Source organism: Rousettus aegyptiacus, unplaced genomic scaffold (assembly GCF_014176215.1).
Source record: "Rousettus aegyptiacus isolate mRouAeg1 unplaced genomic scaffold, mRouAeg1.p scaffold_m13_p_13, whole genome shotgun sequence".
Classification (NCBI taxonomy): Eukaryota; Metazoa; Chordata; class Mammalia; order Chiroptera; family Pteropodidae; genus Rousettus; species Rousettus aegyptiacus.
This window is the reverse complement of record NW_023416288.1, coordinates 52,972,899-52,990,979: the sequence shown is the minus strand read 5'-3', so window position 1 is coordinate 52,990,979 and position 18,081 is coordinate 52,972,899. Positions and strand designations below refer to the sequence as shown.

Sequence of the window (18,081 nt, the reverse complement as noted above, 5' to 3'; positions counted from 1 at the left end):
GTGCGCCCCTCCCCACAGGTCGTCTGGATCAACTTGTCCATGACGCAGTGTTTTTCCAGGCTGCGGTATGCCGGGGACAGTGCAGTTTTTAGCTTGTCGCCTCTGCACAGCATTTTCAGTCTAGGTCTAGCCGTGAGGAGGGCGGTTTTGACCGGTCGCTCCACGGAAGCGAGGCACACGGGGGTGAGTGTGTGTGTGTGTGGGGGGGGCTCTGTGAACTGTCATCTTTCTTTCCTGCCACTCTCTAGCTTCCACGACCACCTGTTTTCAAATTTGATAATTAGGTCAATGATTCTTGATTTATTTTTAAAAGACAATAACAAAGACATCTCAATCTGGAAAGAAGCTTTTTATATTACATAGAGGGATCTAATATTCACAGGCACTCGGAAGCAGCCCTGGGGTTAGGCATTTAAAGAGGCAGAAGGAGGCCGGTCCGCTGCATACCAAGGAGCCTCAGCTGGCCCTGCTCAGCTCAAAATCAAAGCAATTTTCTAGGAAAAAGGGGATGATTAATAACATAAGAATCATCAATACTGAATGGAAAGTGGGATGATCTGCAGTAATCTTCCAACCGGGGGTAAAACAGCTTATTTCCTCCCTTAAAAACGCCCGCCCGCCCCCGTGAGGCTGAGATCTGTCTGCAGTGTGGCCTGGATCACATAGGCGCTGACAGCTTTAAAACCAGCCGGCTCCCCACGGGGAGGTGTAGGTCCCCGCGGACCCAGGCGGACGCCCTGGTGCCGTGATGAGTCCTTGGCAGACGAGGGGGGCGGGGCGCAGCAGCGAGCGGGCCGGGTCCCAGGTTAGGTTTTGATGGCCATGGTCCAGAGCAGCGGGCGGTCCGTTTCCACGGTCACCACACCAGACCCGTCGTAGGAATTGGACGTACTGACCAATGTTCCAAAACTAAGCTCGTGATTTGCTGTAAGGAAAAGAGAAAAAGAAATATTCAGTGGTAGCCAGCCTTTCCCCCGTGCAGGACGACCTTGTCAGCAGTTGCGTCGCGTGGCCCGGGGTGCGCGCCGAGGGCTGAGAACCCGGAGCTGCTCTCACCGCGGCCGCTCTTCCTGGGGCTGCTAATTGGCTACTTACCACTGTGGGAAGCTATGCCATTCTCATCACCAAACTTCACTAAGTTGTTTTTTCTTTTCCGTTTTTTCTTTCCCGATTGTAAAACCAAAACCCATTTTTGCCATGTGCTACTTACTTGCCTAGTGCAATTTAAATTTTCCTTGATGGTTCAAGAACACTTTATATCAGATATTAAACTCTATAAGAGATGCAGTTTTAGCTTCAAGTAGAAATGATATCAGGCAGAAAGCTAATTACTTCAAGAAGGCATAGGATTTTGGTCATTTTTTTCTCATAAATTAAGAAAAGCCAAAACGCACAAGGCTTACTTTTTGTAAAACTAATAGGAACTCAGCTCATAGCGGACTTCCAAGAGTGTGACCGTGAGCGAGCCGCTTGTGCTGACTGCACAGCGAGGCCAGGGGTGGGGTGGCCCTGTCAATGCCGCAGCTGTCCAAGGAAGCGCTTCCGAGTCACGTCAGATAGCAGTGCACATCTGCAAGTTACGCAAATGCGTGCGTGTCTCTGTAGATCTCCACTCACAATTTCCAGTTTCTGACAAGCTGGCTGAGGTTCGTGGCCGAGGCGGGCCAGTGACCTCGCTTCTCTTTGCCGACGTGAGAGCAGTTCTCTTCAGTGGCATGGCTGTCATCTCTCTCTCTCTAAAGTTCCGAGAGCAAGTGGACGTAATGGAGTCTATCCTGTTGGGTCAGAGGAGACCCCCTTTCCTTCAGAGTGTAACTAATAAAGTTGTGCCATTTCGGGGGAAATACGTCTCGCTGTAACGCCCGCTTCCCACTAGAGGGAGCCTGTTATCTTTCTGAGGACATCTTTGAAAAGGAAATCTAAAAATTCAGAAATAGCATTAACAGGATAGTACCTAATCAGTATTACCAGTTCACTCAGTTCACGTTCGAAAACTCAAAGTACTTCTTTTTCTTAGTTGCCAGCACCTCTACTGATGTAAATACAAAGTTGTGTAGAGAAGCTGGACAGGACACAGCCTCCGTGGCCACCATCCTGGCCGGTCCTTCAGTGCCGGGAGCTCTCGCCGCCTCAGGCGCCTGCAGCTTTTCGGATGCGGCGTTTCTAACATGCGCCTACGTTCAATCTACGAGTCTAGACACGGACCCGTGGGGCCGGGGCCGGGGCGCTGGCCGTGGAGGGGGCACAGCACAGTCCACGCGGACTCCGCTAGGGGAGGAGGCCTGGATCGGGGTGCGGCCCAGTCCCAGCGGGGAGAGAGTTGGGGAGCAGGCTGCGCGTTTCAAACCACTCACGCACGGCGGGAGCTTCCGCGGGCCCGCCAGCCCTGAAGAGGAAGCCCCGAGGGAAGAGCCCGGTGTGCACGGCCCACCTGAAGGTTCCGGAACCGGATTAGATTAAAATCCCGGTTTCACCTGAGCTCAAAGGAGTGTTGCTCTGAGTCCTCTTTCCCTTGGCTGGTCTAGCTAAAGGCTTGTTAATTTTATCTTTTCAAAGAACCAACGCTTTCTACCTCCTTGTTCTGTGTTCCCGCTCTGATATCTTCTTCTGCTCACTGTGTGCCCGGCTGGCCCTTGTTTCCAGTCCCGCGGGCGCAGAGCCAGGTGGCCTGAGACCTCCACTGCGGCCGCCCTCTTACAGCTGCTTTCGGAGCCCCCCGAGGTGCTGGTTTGCTGTGTCTCCACTTTGACTCAGCTCGAGACACTTTTTCCTTTTCAGTTTCTTCTTTAATCCACTGGTCGCTCAGGAGGCTGGTGTTGAATTTCCGAGGATTCATGGATTCTCCAGTCTCCCTTGTCGCTGATTTCCACTTTCACGTTGGCGCGGTCAGAGGAGCAGGGGGCTGGCGTGGTTTCCGTCTTCCTGGGTTTGGCCTCGCACACGGCCCGCCCTGGGGAACATGTTGTCCTGCCTGCCCGCGAGCGGCTGCGCGAAGCCCTCCGGGCACTGGGGTCTCTGGGCCGTGGGGACCAGGCTACGACACAGCCCCCACCGCAGGCCCCCAGGGGACCTGGCTCGCCGTTTGGGGACCTGCGTCAGGCAGGACTCTGCACAGAATCCCCTGGCCACATGGAGCCCAGCCTGGCTCTGCAGACGGCAGAGGCCACGTGCCCCTCTAGGCCGGGCCGTGCAGCTCCCTGTGTGCCTTGTCTTGGCGCCCGTTTGGGTGGGCTGCAGGCCGCACCCTGCAGAGGGCAGGGGGGCTACGAGGTCCTTTCTAGATTCTTGTCCCAAGTTCCCTGGCGCAGTGGTTACTGTCCTGGTCCTGCAAGTGAGCGGGGCCATCGGCCGAGCTCTGCGGGGTGGGCTGGGCGGACTCCCGGGTGTTCTGGTTAGGCTTCCTGGTCAGGTGGGGTGGGAGGCCATATTAAGCAGTGGGCAGGGCTGTAAATCACCTCCTCTGTCTGGCTGGGGCCACAGGCTCCAGGGCTGACAAGGCTCTTGTTTGGGGGCCACGTTAGGCAGAACTGAGCACCACGCTCGCTGGCTAAGCAAGGCCACCATCCTGGCTCTGCAGAGGGGCCGTGCTGCTGGGCTAAGCAGCTTCCCGGGCACAGGCCGGGCTTCTGGGGACTGGGCTGGGCCTGCACTCAGCCGTGGGCAGGGGGCGGTGAACGGGCCTCCCTGCCCAGGAGGAGCAGCCCAGCCAGCTGTGAGGTTCCAAATCAGGAAGATCGTGCCCCGCCGCGTGCCCCGGTCAGCCTGGGCCACCACCCCTGGCTCTGCAGGTGGGCACAGCCGCCGGTCGGGCTTCTCCTGGGGCACCAGTGCGAGGAGAAACGCAGTCCGCGGAGGTCCAGGTGGGCCTCCTGAGAAGCGACCCACATGCTGAGGGCCCGGCGTGCACCCTGGGGTGTTCGCGCCCTCCTTCCCCAGGGCCTGTGGGCGTGCTGGCCTCCGAGGGGAGCCGCGAGGTCGGAGTGCGGCCGCCCCGGCCCCCCGGTGCAGTCTGTCTCCATCTCTGGGGTGCAGGGGCTGCTTCCTCCCCACCCTCGTGTCCCGGGATTTCCACAGCGGTGTCTTGTCCACGGAGAGTTACTTGGTCTTGTGAGGGGGACTTAAGATGGCAATGACCCGTGCCTCCATCTCGATGGCATCTCTCCCTCACCAATCGCTTTTCCATTTCCACCCCAAAGAACTTGTCCAAAACTTTGGGTGGTGAACATTTAGATTCCTTTCCCCCCGCCCCTTGTTTGCAAAGGACGTAGAGCCAACCACAGTTATAAGGCAACTAGTCATTCAGATCGAGTCCTGTTTTTAACCAGAGCTAAAAATGGAAGTTATAGCTATCGATATAAAACTATAAGTAAGCAACCGTAAGGTGTGTGATAAACATAACCCCAAACTGCTTGCTCTGTGAAAATGTGGAATCGTCTCATGTGGCTCATCTTTTGCGTCAAAGCCGTCATCGGCTGGTTGAAGGGCAGTCGCGGGCCGGGGTACGGGGAGCAGCCCTGGCCGGGTTCCCGTCCAGTGACATTTAATGCGCGTGCGTTACGTTTGAGGGGACGCAGAGGCAAAAGCTAACTTTTGGGTTTTCATATTTTAGAGAAATAGAAGAACTTAAAAATAGGAGAAACATTTTTTTTAACATAGATTTTACAATTTTTATTCATTATCTCAAACTTTTTTCCCCTAAAGGTTAAGGATGAGAATTAGGCACTTAATATTCTATAGCTTTTTTCTCAAACCGAGCAGACAGACAGAAGCTGGGAAATGGGCAGAACCGAATTACTGAACGCTTCCCACGTGGGGACGCTGGCCTGGTCCGCGGCCCGCAGTGCTGAGGCAGGGCCCTGAGGCCGCCGGGCGCTGGCCAGAGAGGGCGCTTCCGCCGCCTCGGCGCCTGGGTGACCGCTCCGCGCAGGCCCTCGCAGAGGAGACACCTGCCAGCTGCAAACCCGCGACGTGGTCAGTAAGCCAGGCCGAGGTGCACACCTTGGCTCTACTCCGCACTAGCTCTGTGGCTCGGGTACGGAGTATTTTGGCCTGGTTTCTTCACACTTAAAACGTGGATAATAAATATCTACGGCACAGAAAAGCTGTGTGGACTATATAGTCCACATTCTAACATAATAAGTATTCAAGAAATTTCTATCTTCTTTGCTTTCTTCTGTCATTCTGTCAGTAAAATATATCAGATTTCTCCTACCTGAAGTCTTTCAGAATGAAAAAGGTTATGATTTAAACAATTAGCAGATGCCTTAATTTAAGTGATCAGTTTATAACTAGCTGAGCAGTAGAATGAGATAAACTTTGAAGTTTTGCCAGACTAGCTTTTGCGTGAGACGTAAAGTCCTTTCAGGTGCCGGCTGCTGATATGTACACGTTCATGAGTGTGACAGGCTTTCGTTGGGGCCATATCGCGCTGGACCCCAGGGATGCAAAGACGAGTGCCTCCGCCTTCCAGGTCCCACATGCCGTCAAATGCAGCGGACAGGGCAGGGGCAGAGGATGAGGACGGAGACAGGCCGGGTCGTATGTTCAAGTGGGAGGTAAATGTGGGCACCACAGCCACCCCTGGGGGCTCAGCCCCTGGGCCTGGGTTCCCAAGAATCTATGGATTGACAATGGTTATTTTCTAAACGAAACAAAAAAATGTTCAAAGGCAGTGCAGATATTTCTAAAAACAATGAAATCGAGGGAGCAAAAGAGAGGGGAGTGGTGGAGCCCTGCCCGGGAGGCAGTGGGCAGAGAGGTGATGTGAGAAGGAGTAATTGCCATTCATCCAAGACGTGACCCGAACTCACGGTGTGCCACGCGCTCAGGGGACGGCAGGTTTTCGCCTGCAGTTTATAGATGAGCAAAATGAAGCTCACAGAGGCTAAACGAATGGCTACGACGACGGTAGCAGTCGTTACTAAGGAAGGTTAAGGCAGCTCTTTACAGAGCTCTGGAGAGAGCTGTCTGGTCCACCCCCCTGCAGTGGAGAGCGGTGACGCGGGCAGACAGCGCCTGAGGAGCCCGCTGCGGTGCGTGGCAGGGCTCCCTGCCCGCCGGGGCATGAGGTTCCGTTCGGGGACCTCGTTAACTCCCTCAGACGCGACACGACTGCCTGCCACACGCTCCACACCCATCACGGACTCTCCAAAGATGCCTGTCCTCTTTGGAGAGAGGGCCATATGACAAAAAATGGGACGGATTTCATTAGAAGAAAAAGCAAAATATACCGCTTCTAGAATCAGTTCACTGGGATTGGTCTTTATAATTTTAATTTTCTGAACTATCGCTTTTTATGTAAACGTGAGGCAAAATTGCTAATTTACACTTTAAAATAGGAACCCTAGAAAGATTATTAAAATTGTTCCCTATAAAACAGCATTTATACTTATGTTTTTGAGAGTTTTTGAAAATTGGTATATTGCCTTCTCAGAGTCTTGAAGGCAGAAACAAACTAGTCCGAGTGCAGAGGTGTAGAGTACATACATGCCTTTTGTGTATTCATAGCGACTGGAATCTTAAAAAGAAAAAAGTTTGCGACCATCTATCACAGTAAGAAATAGATTCAGTTATCTGTATCAGCACTGTCAATTAGAAATATGTCATCCAGACATCCAACTTTTAACTTTCCAATGGCCACATTCAAAAAGAGTAAATACAGGTAAAATGTTAGTAGGTATATTTGTTATTGTTGAGATTTAACTGACATATTAGTTTCCGGTATATAAGAGAATGATTCAATATGTGTATATATTGTGAAATGATCGCCGCAATATGTCTAGTTAACATCCATCGCATACATAGTTACAAATTTGTTTCTTGTGATAAGAGCTTTCAAATATACATCATATGACTGTAGCTAATACTGTATTGTATGCCACATGCCCATGACTTATTTTACAAGTGGAAGTTTGTGTAAACCTTTTGACCCCCACCTCACTCATTTCTCCCACCTCCTGATAGCTACCAATCTTTTTTTTCTTGAGATTCTATATATGACCGAGATCACACAGTATTTCTTTCTTGACTTCTTTCACTTAGCACTATGCCCTTAAAGTCCATCCATATTGTTGCAAATGGCAGGATTTCCTTCCTTCCTTTTTTTATGGCTGAATTATAGTCCATTCTATACATGTAGCACACCTTCCTTATCTGTTCATCCTTCCACGGACACTTAGGTTGTTTCCATGTCTTGGCTACTGTAAATAATGAAGCGAATATGGGGACACAGATATCTTTTCAAATTAGCGTTTTCACCTCCTCCAGATAAGTACCCAGAAGTGGAATTTCTGGATCATCTAGAACCTCCATGCTATTTTCTGTGGTGGCTATATCAATTTATATTCCCAGCAACAGTACACAAGGGTTCCCTTTTCTCCGCATTCTTGCCAGCACTCACTTCTGGTCGTCTGGACGACGGCCATTCTGACGGGCGTGAGGCGGTTTCATTCGCATTCCCCTGAGGATTAGTGACGTTTCATGCACCTGTTCGCCATCTCTGCGTCTTCTTTGGAAACACATCAATTCTGGAACTCTGCCTGTTTTTCAATCAGATCATTTTTTCCCCTGCTATTGAGCGGTACAAGTTCTTTATATATTTTTCGGATATTAGCCTCTCATATGATTTGCAAATATTTTCTCCCATTTAGTAGGCTGCCTTTTCATTTTGTTGGTTTCCTTTGCTTTGCAGAGGCTTTTTACTTAGTGTCACTTATTTATTTTTGCTTTTGTTGTCAAATTCAAAAAATCATCGCCAACACTGATGTAGAGAAGCTTTCCCCCTGTTTTCTTCTAGGAGTTTTATGGTTTCAGGTCTTATGTTCAGATCTTTAATTCATTCTGAGTTGATTTTTGTGTATGGTGTAAGATGGAGGTCCAGTTTTCCCAACAAATTTATTGAAGAGATTGTCCTTTCTCCATGGTATATCCTTGGCTCCTCTGATGAAAATTAATTGGCCATTCAGGCATGGGTTTATTTCTGGGCTATTTGGTTCCACTGGTGCATGTATTTTTTTTTTTTATGCCAGTACCATACCGTTTGATTAATATAGCTTTGTAGTATAGTGTGAAATCAGGAAGAGGGCTGCCTCCAGCTTTGTTCTTTCTCAACACTGCTTTGTCTATTCGAGGTCTTTTGCAGTTTCATACATTTCTGTGAAAAATGGCACTGAAATTTTGATAGGGATTGCAATGAATCTGTAGGTTGTTTTGGGGTAGTATGGGCATTTTAACAGTATGGATTCTGCCTATCCACGAATATAAGGTATCTTTCCATTTATTTGTCTTAAACTTCTTTCCTCAGTGTTTTACAGTTTTCAGTGTACAGGTCTTTTACCTCCCTGGCTATATTTATTCCTAAATATTTTATCCTTTTTCATGCAGTTGTAAATAAGATTTTAAAAATTTCTCTGACAGTTCATTATTAATGTATAGAAATGCGACCGATTTTTGTATATTGATTTCTGTATCCTCTGAGTTTACTGAATTTGTTTATTCTGTGTGTGTGTGTGCAGTCTTAAGGGTTTTTAATATACATACTACACATCATCTGCAAGTAGTGACAATTTTAGTTCTTCCTTTCTGATTTCAATGCCTTTTATTTCATTTTCTTGCGTAATTGCTCTGGATAAGGCTGTGTTGGAACTGGAGAAAACTGAAGTGCAAAATCTAAACAAGCCGAAGCTAAAATTACCAATACGATACATACTATATTCTCTAAGGGGTATAATGAGCAGACTCCTGCCTGGACATGTAGCAGATAATCTAATCATACTCCTTACTCTGAATCATAACCTCTCCTTCCCACTCCTGTAGAGAGTCCATATCTGAGCATGCCATTCCCACCGAAAGAATAACTGATGGGCCCTAGTTGCCTATAACCTTCTTGTCCCCCACCCCAAACATTCTGGCCTGGCACTTAAGGCCCTTTGTCATCTGGCCTCTTCCTCTCATATAACTAACTTGCCACCCCATGCTACTTGCTTTTTAAAAATAGATCAGGAACTTCTTACTCCCATGAAAAGTTTTGATGGCTATCTCCTTCTGGAACTTACCCAAGCTTTCCTATGCGGCTGTGTCCTTCAAGTCTAAAATCAAATGTCACCTTCTAGGCCATATAGCTCTCTACTAGTAGGGTGGATAATAATTCCCACTTTTATTTACAAATGACTCGATTGCTTCTCTCAAACATATTTTGTATTAAAAGTTAGCTATGTAGACTCCCACTTTAGAGCCAGCAAAGTACAGGGTACATCTGGATCATCTTGTTCCAAAAAGCAAGAGAGCACTCAAAAAAAAAAATTTAGAGCACCTTGATAGAAAAGAATAAGTGTGGTGATGTGTTGCTAAATAATATATCAAGTAATAAAACGGATCCCCGAAGGCAGGCAGAGGGGAAAGTCTCTTTTTTATAGAAGAATGCTGACTACTAAAGGAATGAGACAGAATTAGAAAATTGCAAAGGTACCATTTTGCAGCTGCCAGTGTAATAAGTGGTCCAGGCAGGGATCATCTGTCAATGGATGCTGAAACCCTGGTCACGCCGAAGGGTAGCACACAGACCTCACAAACGTCATCTCAACCACGCGATCAAACTTAGCATTGCCACTGCAAACATAAAGGGACATGATGCGCCTCCTGATCCGAGGCCGGGATGAGTACAAATACATCACCACCTAGGTAATCATTTTTGCCAAAAATGCTTAAGATGCATCTGATCGGGGGGGAACTATCAGACCGAAGCGGAGTGTGGGGCACGCGACCAGTCAGCCGGCCTGGGCTCCTCGGAGCAGTCAGTGCTGAGGAGGAGCGAAACGCTGGGGGCTGGGCTTTTCCGGAAGGGACCAAAGAGGCACGACAACTTAGTGCGACGCCTGCGTTTCTAGGAGATTTTTGGTGGGTTTACAAAACGCGATCGAGAGAATTACGAGGAAGGGTCAGGGATGTGGATATGGGCTGTATAATGCTACATCAATGGTATGGTCTTTTGAAGTAGATAACGGCACCGTCGTCACGTACGAAAACATCCTTGTTCTTAAGAGCGAAAACCTGAAGCATTCCGGGGGTTGAGTATCGTCGTGTCTACAACATACAGAGGATCCCTGACTTAACGGTTTGACTTAGCAACACGCACTCAGTAGAAACCGTGCTGTGAATCTGCATCTTTCCCTGGGCTCGCGGTCGGCGGAACAGGACCCCCCCCCCCACCGTGATGCCAGGCGGCAGCAGCGAGATGACTAGATGACTCGCGCCTGCTGTAGGCTCGGGCAAGTGTCTGAGCGCCTTGGAGGCGGGCCAGGCTCAGCCGCGACGTTCACGAGGGTAGGTGTATGAATGCGCCTGTGACTCGGTATTTCAACTCGTGGTGGGTTTATCAGGACGTGAGCCCGTCATATGAGGAGCATCTGCATTTTCAAATGGTTCAGAAAAAGAACGACATACACACAAAGAAAGAAATGCTATGACGTAGGTAGAAAAATGTTAACGGTCTGTAGGTTTGAACTTTTTTCAATATTAAAATTCAACATCAAAACTTAGGGCCAAAAATTTGGGAGAAAATGCTAAGAACTGAGGAAGGGAAGCACTTTCTTCTTGTTCCCCTTTATTTCCGCAAAAGCGGAAGTAATGGAGTTACAAGAATCAAATCAAGAAATGCCCAAGGATGTGAAACGCATTAAAAGAAATCCAAATTAGAGACCAGGCGAGCCTGCTTTAGGAAGACGCCATCGAGGCCGTGCTCGCGTGGCCGCCCGGTATGCGGGACGGAGCCCCTCCTCGTCGCCTTGCTGCAGCTCACGAGGACCCGACGTTAACTCAGATTGTGCGCCAGAGCCCCGTGCAGGCCTCTGTTAACGTGCCCGCGGCCGTGCTGTTTTTTTTGGACACTATCGCACCAAACCCCGATCTGCCGAGGACTCCTGCCAAGGTGAGCACTGGTCACCTCTCCTGCCAGCTAGGCCTTCTGTGAACTCAAGTGCCCGAGGGCGGGCTGCTGCAATCTTGTCGAAAGCAGCTGCATCGACCCCCGTCTCTGTCGGAGGCCGCCCACCGCCCGCCCGCCCTTGGCTCGGGCCGGGAGTCCTCAGGAGGCCCCGGCGCGCCGTGATTCCGCCCTCCGCGTTTCTGGCGTCGTGCCTGGCCCCGCTGTGCTGTCTGAGACACTCAGACCAAGCGCCGCTGCTTAGCGTTACCAAAGCTAATTAGGCCAGTTAGAAAACGTCTCTCAAGATGAGCACTTTCAAATGTTCGGGCTCTTCTAAAGTAAACAAAAACAATCATTTTTGTTTGCTAAAAAGAATTCCCTGACGTGCTGTACCATGAGCATGTTCTACCCGCGGGCCCCACGCTGCAGTTAGAGAGGCCGTCGGAGCCGCTTTAAGAAGAAGGGCGTCCTGGCTGGCGGTCCACACCCACGCGGGCCCTGGCTGCGCGAGGTATCCGCGGTGAAAGGGGCGATCTGCGCGGAGCTGCCCAGGAAGCGTCAGTGTGACAGGGCCGGGTTCAGCTGTGCACACAGCGGGTGCCGGTGTGGCCGCAGGCCACTCGGAGCTGAGTTACCGGCTTCACTTCCTTCGACCCCCAGGGCTCTGCCTCGCCTCCTGCGGACACCGGCCTGCCCTGAAACATTCACACGAGGACGGGCATCACGACCGCACGAGGCGGCGATGACTGAGTCCTGCCCAGACGCAGGTCCTCGTCCCTACCTGTGGCTGGCTGGCCGGAGGTCACCGGGCAAGTCACGTGCTGCTGGCCTGTGGGCCAGCTTTGCACTGATACCCCACGACTCGGCTGGGCGTCCCTCGGCTACCTCTAACGCGGCTGCTGTGTGGATGGACGAGGCCACGTCTAAGGGGCTCTGACCTCTCCACAGAAGTCCTGAACACCTGTTATCATCAGCATCCTTTAAAGTGGCATTCGCCTCTGCCTTTCAAACGTCACAGACCATTCTGAGCACGTCAAGCAGACGGAAAGGGCGGAGAAGCGTGCAGAGCGGGTGATCGCTCGACGTCGCCCTCAGACCTGCGGGCGGCACCTGTACGAAACGCGCTGAGGAGGCACCGCCCAGGCTCTTTCAGCATCCGCCGGGCACGTGAGGTCGCCCCGAATGGGCGGACAGACCATGAGTGCGACGCTCCGGGAAAGGCGCCGTCCCGGGCGTTGGGAGGGGCGAGGCGCGCCGAAGGCCGTTGACGGAAGGCGCTCTTGGGAGAGAGGGAAGGGATCAGAAAGATAAAATGCGGGTGGCTGGTAAAAATCTGTGGTCCCCCCCCCCCCCCGATCGCTCTGAAGGAAAGCACTCGTTTGAATGACATTTGATGAAGACGGGCTGCGCGGCCCTCACGCAGGAGACTCGGCACCTGTAACAGGGACACGCCCCAGCCACGCTCCCCGCGCTCCCCGCGGCTGGGGCACGCGACGGGTGGGGGCCGGTTCACGCGGGCGCCTCCAGGGGAGACGGACGTGGCGAACGAGGGGACACGGTGAAGGGACCTGACGTTCTGGCCCGTGACATCGGAGGGGACGAGCACAGGGCCGGGCAGAGCTCGTCGGAGACCGTGCGTCTCTGAGTCTACGAAAGCTCTCAGCTCTGCGAGGCCGGCTGCTCCCCGAGGCGAGCCCTGCTGAGCGCGGGCCCCTCCTCTCGCGGAGCCATCGTCCCCGTGCCCCCACACGGCCCGGCCTCCCCTGGGTGCACTGACACACCCTCTGTGACACCTCGTGGCCGGAGCTCTGAGCTCTTTGAAAATGAAATGCCGGTGGTCACAGTGGCTACCGCTACCTTGAAAGTACTCACAAAATGGAAATAGTAAATGACGTTTGCCATCGAACGGAATTCACCAACGTACGCGGCGGCTGTCTTAGCATAGAATTTCATTAGAGTCTGACCGCTGTCTTTTAGGAAAAACAGCCTCTGATTTAAGTCACATGTTTTAGTATTAACAAATACGATTTGTTATATTGAAGATAATAAACAGTGCCTTAGACTTAGTCCATAAACCTATAAATTTTTGTGCTCGCCCCCTAATATATTTCATCATGATCTATTTTTACTTTTAATTTTCCCTTACTGATACACAATAATATTTCATATTAGAAATAGCTGACATCTTACTATATGAATATTCTAATGAGTGTGAAAATATTAGCTATTCTTAAAAGCAAGCTAACTTTAATTGACAATGAATATATTTCCTCCTGCTCTGGTTATAATCATCTTTCAATATTCATGCCAGGGACCCTTTCCTGATGACAGCCTGGACTCCTTTTTTTTTAGTGAACTTTCTTCGTATTAATTACTCGCATGCGAAGCTGATGTCATATTACCCTGGCCTCACATTTATAACTTTCTATTTAGCGTTTGTTCTAGCACCGCAGAGTAGTGGTGGCATGTGTAGTCTGAACGTCTCTTTCTCCCAGCCGGGCATATGACTTGGTCTGACTTCTCCTGGCGCAGATCCCTAATGTGAAGTGGACCTTGTATGCCGTCTAGTTTGGTGGTTTCACGCAGAGACAGGGAACTGCTCCCGCTCTGACCAGGTAGGGTGTCAGCTCAGGGCTCTGTCCACTTGACTCTACCCCACTCCCAAACTAAGGCGATGGGGGAACTCACTAGGTCTTTAAAGCTTCAGAAAGATGTAGTCCAAGAACCATCGGTCTAATATCCAACCCCTTTATTTCAAGACTAGGAAACCAAATCCAGATACCTTATCGACTCATGAATGCACAGTCCCAGACCCGAGTCTCCTGACTCCTAGCTGGGCTGAGGAGTTTGCTCTCACGGAGTCAAGCCGTGCCCGTTGGCGGATTCTCCAGAATCATTTTCAGACTGGAGCACAGTTAAATGATCTGAGCTACAAACCAAATATTTAAATTACTCGAAATGTGGTTATGTTACCTAAATTTTTCTAAAGCTTAGTCACAAAACAGAAGAAAGTGATTCTTGTAGTTGGACCAACATTGTGGACTTTGAGCCAGCAGCCAAACTGATTCAGAGGTTCCCCACCCCTTATTTTCGAGTAAGTAAGCGGCGGAGCCTGGGGCAGACGTAAAGCACTTGACTGAGGCGCTCTGCACGACATTCTTATTTAGAAGATGCACTATGCAATTCCATTAACAAAACACTATCTATAGCAGTGTTTCGTCTGCTGGCAGGGTTGGCCACTATTTAATTAAGGGGTATTAACAGTCTAGACAAGGAGGACAGAGAAATGATTCAATAGGCTGAGCTGCTAGACATGGTTCAATGCTTGGCTTTTAGTAAACACACTTTGCTATATCTGCAGAAAATACGCTAGATTAAGAATTAAGGTGACATTCAGCTAATCTATGTCCACTTTTATTATGGGAAAATTATTTAATCTGTATAGAAGACAGATTTAAACTACAGAGCCTTTACTTGCGATTCTAGGGAAAATGCTCTATATTGTTACAGAAGATAAAAAATAAGTTAATTTGTAATGAATGGCTATGTTTGCAACTATCAGAATGAAAATTAACATTTAAAAAATATCTAACATCAATTATACCCAAATAAGATGATTGCAAAACTTGTATGTAAAAAAAAACAGTTACCTTTAAGAATCTGGAGGTTGAGGTGCAGAATGGCAATTTTGTTATGTGGGGGAAAAAATTATTCCTCCAAAACTGAGTCATACAGTTTGTACAAGCTAAAGTTGTACTATATCAAAGCTGCAGGTTAAGTCACATTTATCTTTCATGATATAGACAGATTTGCAACTCTAATCTGCTTGATAAAAAGTCATTGCTAAAATGGAACTGATTTTAAAAAACAGCTAAATCATAAGTATGTACATTCAGAAGTAGCTTGAGAGTATATTTTCTTTCTTAGTAATTGAGGAATAAGAATCTCATGTTCCCTGGAAGCATCCAGGCTGCCGAGATACCTCCTGTCCTCTGGTGCCACCTGGCATCTGGTTGGTGGTGGCCCAAGTGGGGACATCTGTGATCTGGCACCCGCGGCGCCTTCTCGGTGAGCGGGGTCTGAGCTGCGCCGTTCAAGCCAATGAACGGTGAGTGCATGGCGCATCCTCCCCTCCCCTCCCCTCCCGAGGGTTCCTGCTGTGAGCGCTCACCTTTCCACACTTAGTCAAAGACACTTTTTCAAGAGGCAGCCTGGCGCTAGCAAATCTCTCCCCCCTTGTTCTTCCTGGAACATCCTGATCACGTGGGAGAACGGGAGTGTTTGATCGGGGCTCCCTGGGGCTTCTCTGATGAACACTCCCCAGATGCATCTGCTGTCCTCTGGGGTGCCGGCAGAGCCCTTGCCGCAGAGACGGTGGACATGGTCATGCTGTCTCCCTGTTTCACACTCAGTAGTAAGTCTTTGCCAAGGGGAAACCAGAGATTGGCTTCTGCTTGGGCACTGGAAGGCCATCTCATGGGTCTGGAATGATATCTGTCTCTGAGCTTGGTCTCGGGGCAGCTTCACTTACGAGCAGTGGCCAGGGAGCCTTGTGCATCTCAGTGCTGGAGTTTCCTATTCTCCCCCACTCACGGACATGGCAGCGATGCCGGTCTCCTCTCAGAATGAAAGGCGCATTTCCTACAGTGTGCACTGGGGCCTGGGGCCAGGCGGTCGTAAGCACTACGCTGACCGACATCACCTTCCTATTCTGACCCTTCTTCCAGATAATCCCGAAGATTATCCCAAAGACAAACGACCTGTCCCAGGCCCCGTTGCCCTGTCAAGGGGTGAAGAACCCGCCTCTTTCCTTCTCTTTTCCCTGAGATGGTTAGACCTCCGCCTGGGAATAGGGATGCGCCTCCCGCAGGTCTCGGCATGATCTTAGGCAGAGTGAGCGTAGGCGTCTGCCTGCCTCTGACGTGTGCCCGGGCACGCCTTCCTGCCACCCTCGTGGGCATTCTGTCCCAGAGGGTGATCTCTTCTTAGTGCCTCAGTGATTTGAATGTTGTTCTGTTTACTAAATTTGCCATTTCAGTAGGTCTTTTTCTCTCTATCTTGCCCTAACAGTCAAATTTTTTAGTCAAAAAATATGTCTTCTGCCCATTTTTTGATTGGATTTTTTGTTATTGGGTTGTATGAGTTTCTTATATAAATGCCAAATTGCTGTACACCTGAAACTAACATAATATTGTATACTAACTATACTTTAATAATTTTTTCAATTAAAAATAAGGACTAGATTAAAAACTTTGTCACACAGCTTTTTACACAGTAGTCAGTTACATGGCTCCTATAATGTAGAATGCAATAACCGTGTGTTTCAGGACTAATTTTATGTCGTGAAGAACATCTATAAAAGCAAAGTAAAAAGCTATCTTTACTTTTTTTTTTTTTAATAAGGTTTACATATTAATCATATTGAACCTTATTAGGTATCTGTCAGGCTTGGTGATGTAAACTCATGACCCTCAAATGCAGCAGTTTAATGCACTGCTAAATTAATATACTGGTATACTCTAGGCAAAGACATTAAATTTTTAACTGTGCAACTGACTGCATGTAGTTCAACCTTCAACCATAATGCTTGTGAAAAATTACAAAAGACATGCTCTGGCATGTGATCTATGTTACTGCTTTCTGTAATGCTAAGATAGAAGGATCTGCTTTCTGTTCTGATTTAGCCCAGAGCCAGTACACAAGGGGATTTACACAGCCTCGGGAGGAGTTAAGAGGCCATAGTAGGAGATACCAAAATAGCAGACTACCTTCTAGTCTCAGTTTCTCCTATATAGCTAATTTATGACATTTGAATCAGAGAGTGTAATTACAATGGGAAAGGGGAAAAAAATGGACCTTAAAGGCCTGTCTCTTTTTTTAAGACTACTGTAGATTTCTGTTAGGTCCCTTTAATTGCCAATTTATGATACTTGAAATCTGTCCCTTTGTCTACCCTTGAATTTTTTAACATTTTGTAAAAGTCATGAAAAAGGTCATATTACTGCAATCTACATAGACATTCACATGCTTTATTTGTACAAGAGTAATTCTTAGAGGTAGAGTGGGAAGTTGCATGTAGCGTTTGAAAAAATATTCTTAAAATTGCAATTATGTTGATCTTTTTAGTGCAAAATTTACTGTGAAAATTCAGGCATTAGTAGTGATGTTTTTATGTTTAAAAAAGGTAAGAACACTGGAATAAACAGGCATTCAGTAGGAATGCCAGAAGGTCCCACCTCAGTCCATTGTGGTAAGGGGCTTACTGTGTTCGAGTTCAAGGCTCTGACATTGCGACACACGTTGGCAGGGTTCACAGCTGGGATTAAGGGCTCTGTGTGTGCAAAGGTAGAGCCTTAGTGCTACGAACAAAGAAGTCTATTAAAATGGAGTGAGGGAGGCTATTTTGTAACTTTGCTGAAGGCTATCTATCCTCAATTAGTAGATTATAGTCTGCCAATGCGAGAAACTCCAACTAAAACAAGCGATCCCTAAGGGCGCCTCCCTAATTGTTTACATTATACAGAAGTATTAACATTAAACATTATTTCTACAGTTTTCTCCCTACTCAGGATCAGGTAAGCCCGTGAGAGACCAGGTTTGCCTGCTTTCTGAGATACCCGTATACTTAGCAGAGGGCCGCGTACATAGTAGACTCACTATAGACATTGGAGTGAATAAGTGAATGTCTGAAAAAAACCACCAACATAAAGACTAAGGATGATTTTGTGCCCATGAACAAAATACCTGACCCGAAACTGCAAACGTCCACCCAGGCCGAACACAAAGCAGCCCACGCTCCCCCGGCGTCGACTCTCCCTGAGCTCTCGAATCGAGGGCCTTTGACTCCCAGAGAGCCCTTTCCTGGAGCTCACGCTTCCCGCAGTGGCTGTCACCGAGGGAAGTGCAGGCCAGGTTTCCCAGGACTGATTTAGTATCGCCTGCGGCGCCCCGCACAGGTGAACACACACCTGTCCCCTCGCACGGGGAGACGCACCTTTCCCACGCGCAGGTGAACACACACCTGTCCCCTCGCACGGGGAGACGCACCTTTCCCACGCGCAGGTGAACACACACCTGTCCCCAGCGACGGGGCCCGCGCTGCCCATCCCCTCCCAGTGCAAGGCTCTAACATCCGTGGACGGAACTTGGAGAAACGTTAC

At 49.0% G+C, this 18,081-nt stretch overlaps 1 protein-coding gene across 5 annotated transcripts in view; it reads right to left on the bottom strand.

Moving 5' to 3' along the window:
* Positions 1-280: 280 nt before the first annotated feature.
* Positions 281-18,081, bottom strand: part of TPK1 (thiamin pyrophosphokinase 1) — a 234,657-nt gene continuing 216,856 nt past the window's right edge. For all 5 annotated transcript variants that reach the window (XM_016157158.2, XM_016157159.2, XM_036230749.1 and 2 more), the window contains one exon: positions 281-925. In XM_016157158.2, coding sequence (XP_016012644.2) covers positions 807-925 — 119 coding nt within the window. In that variant the 3' untranslated portion in view covers positions 281-806. The remainder of the gene's footprint in view (positions 926-18,081) is intronic.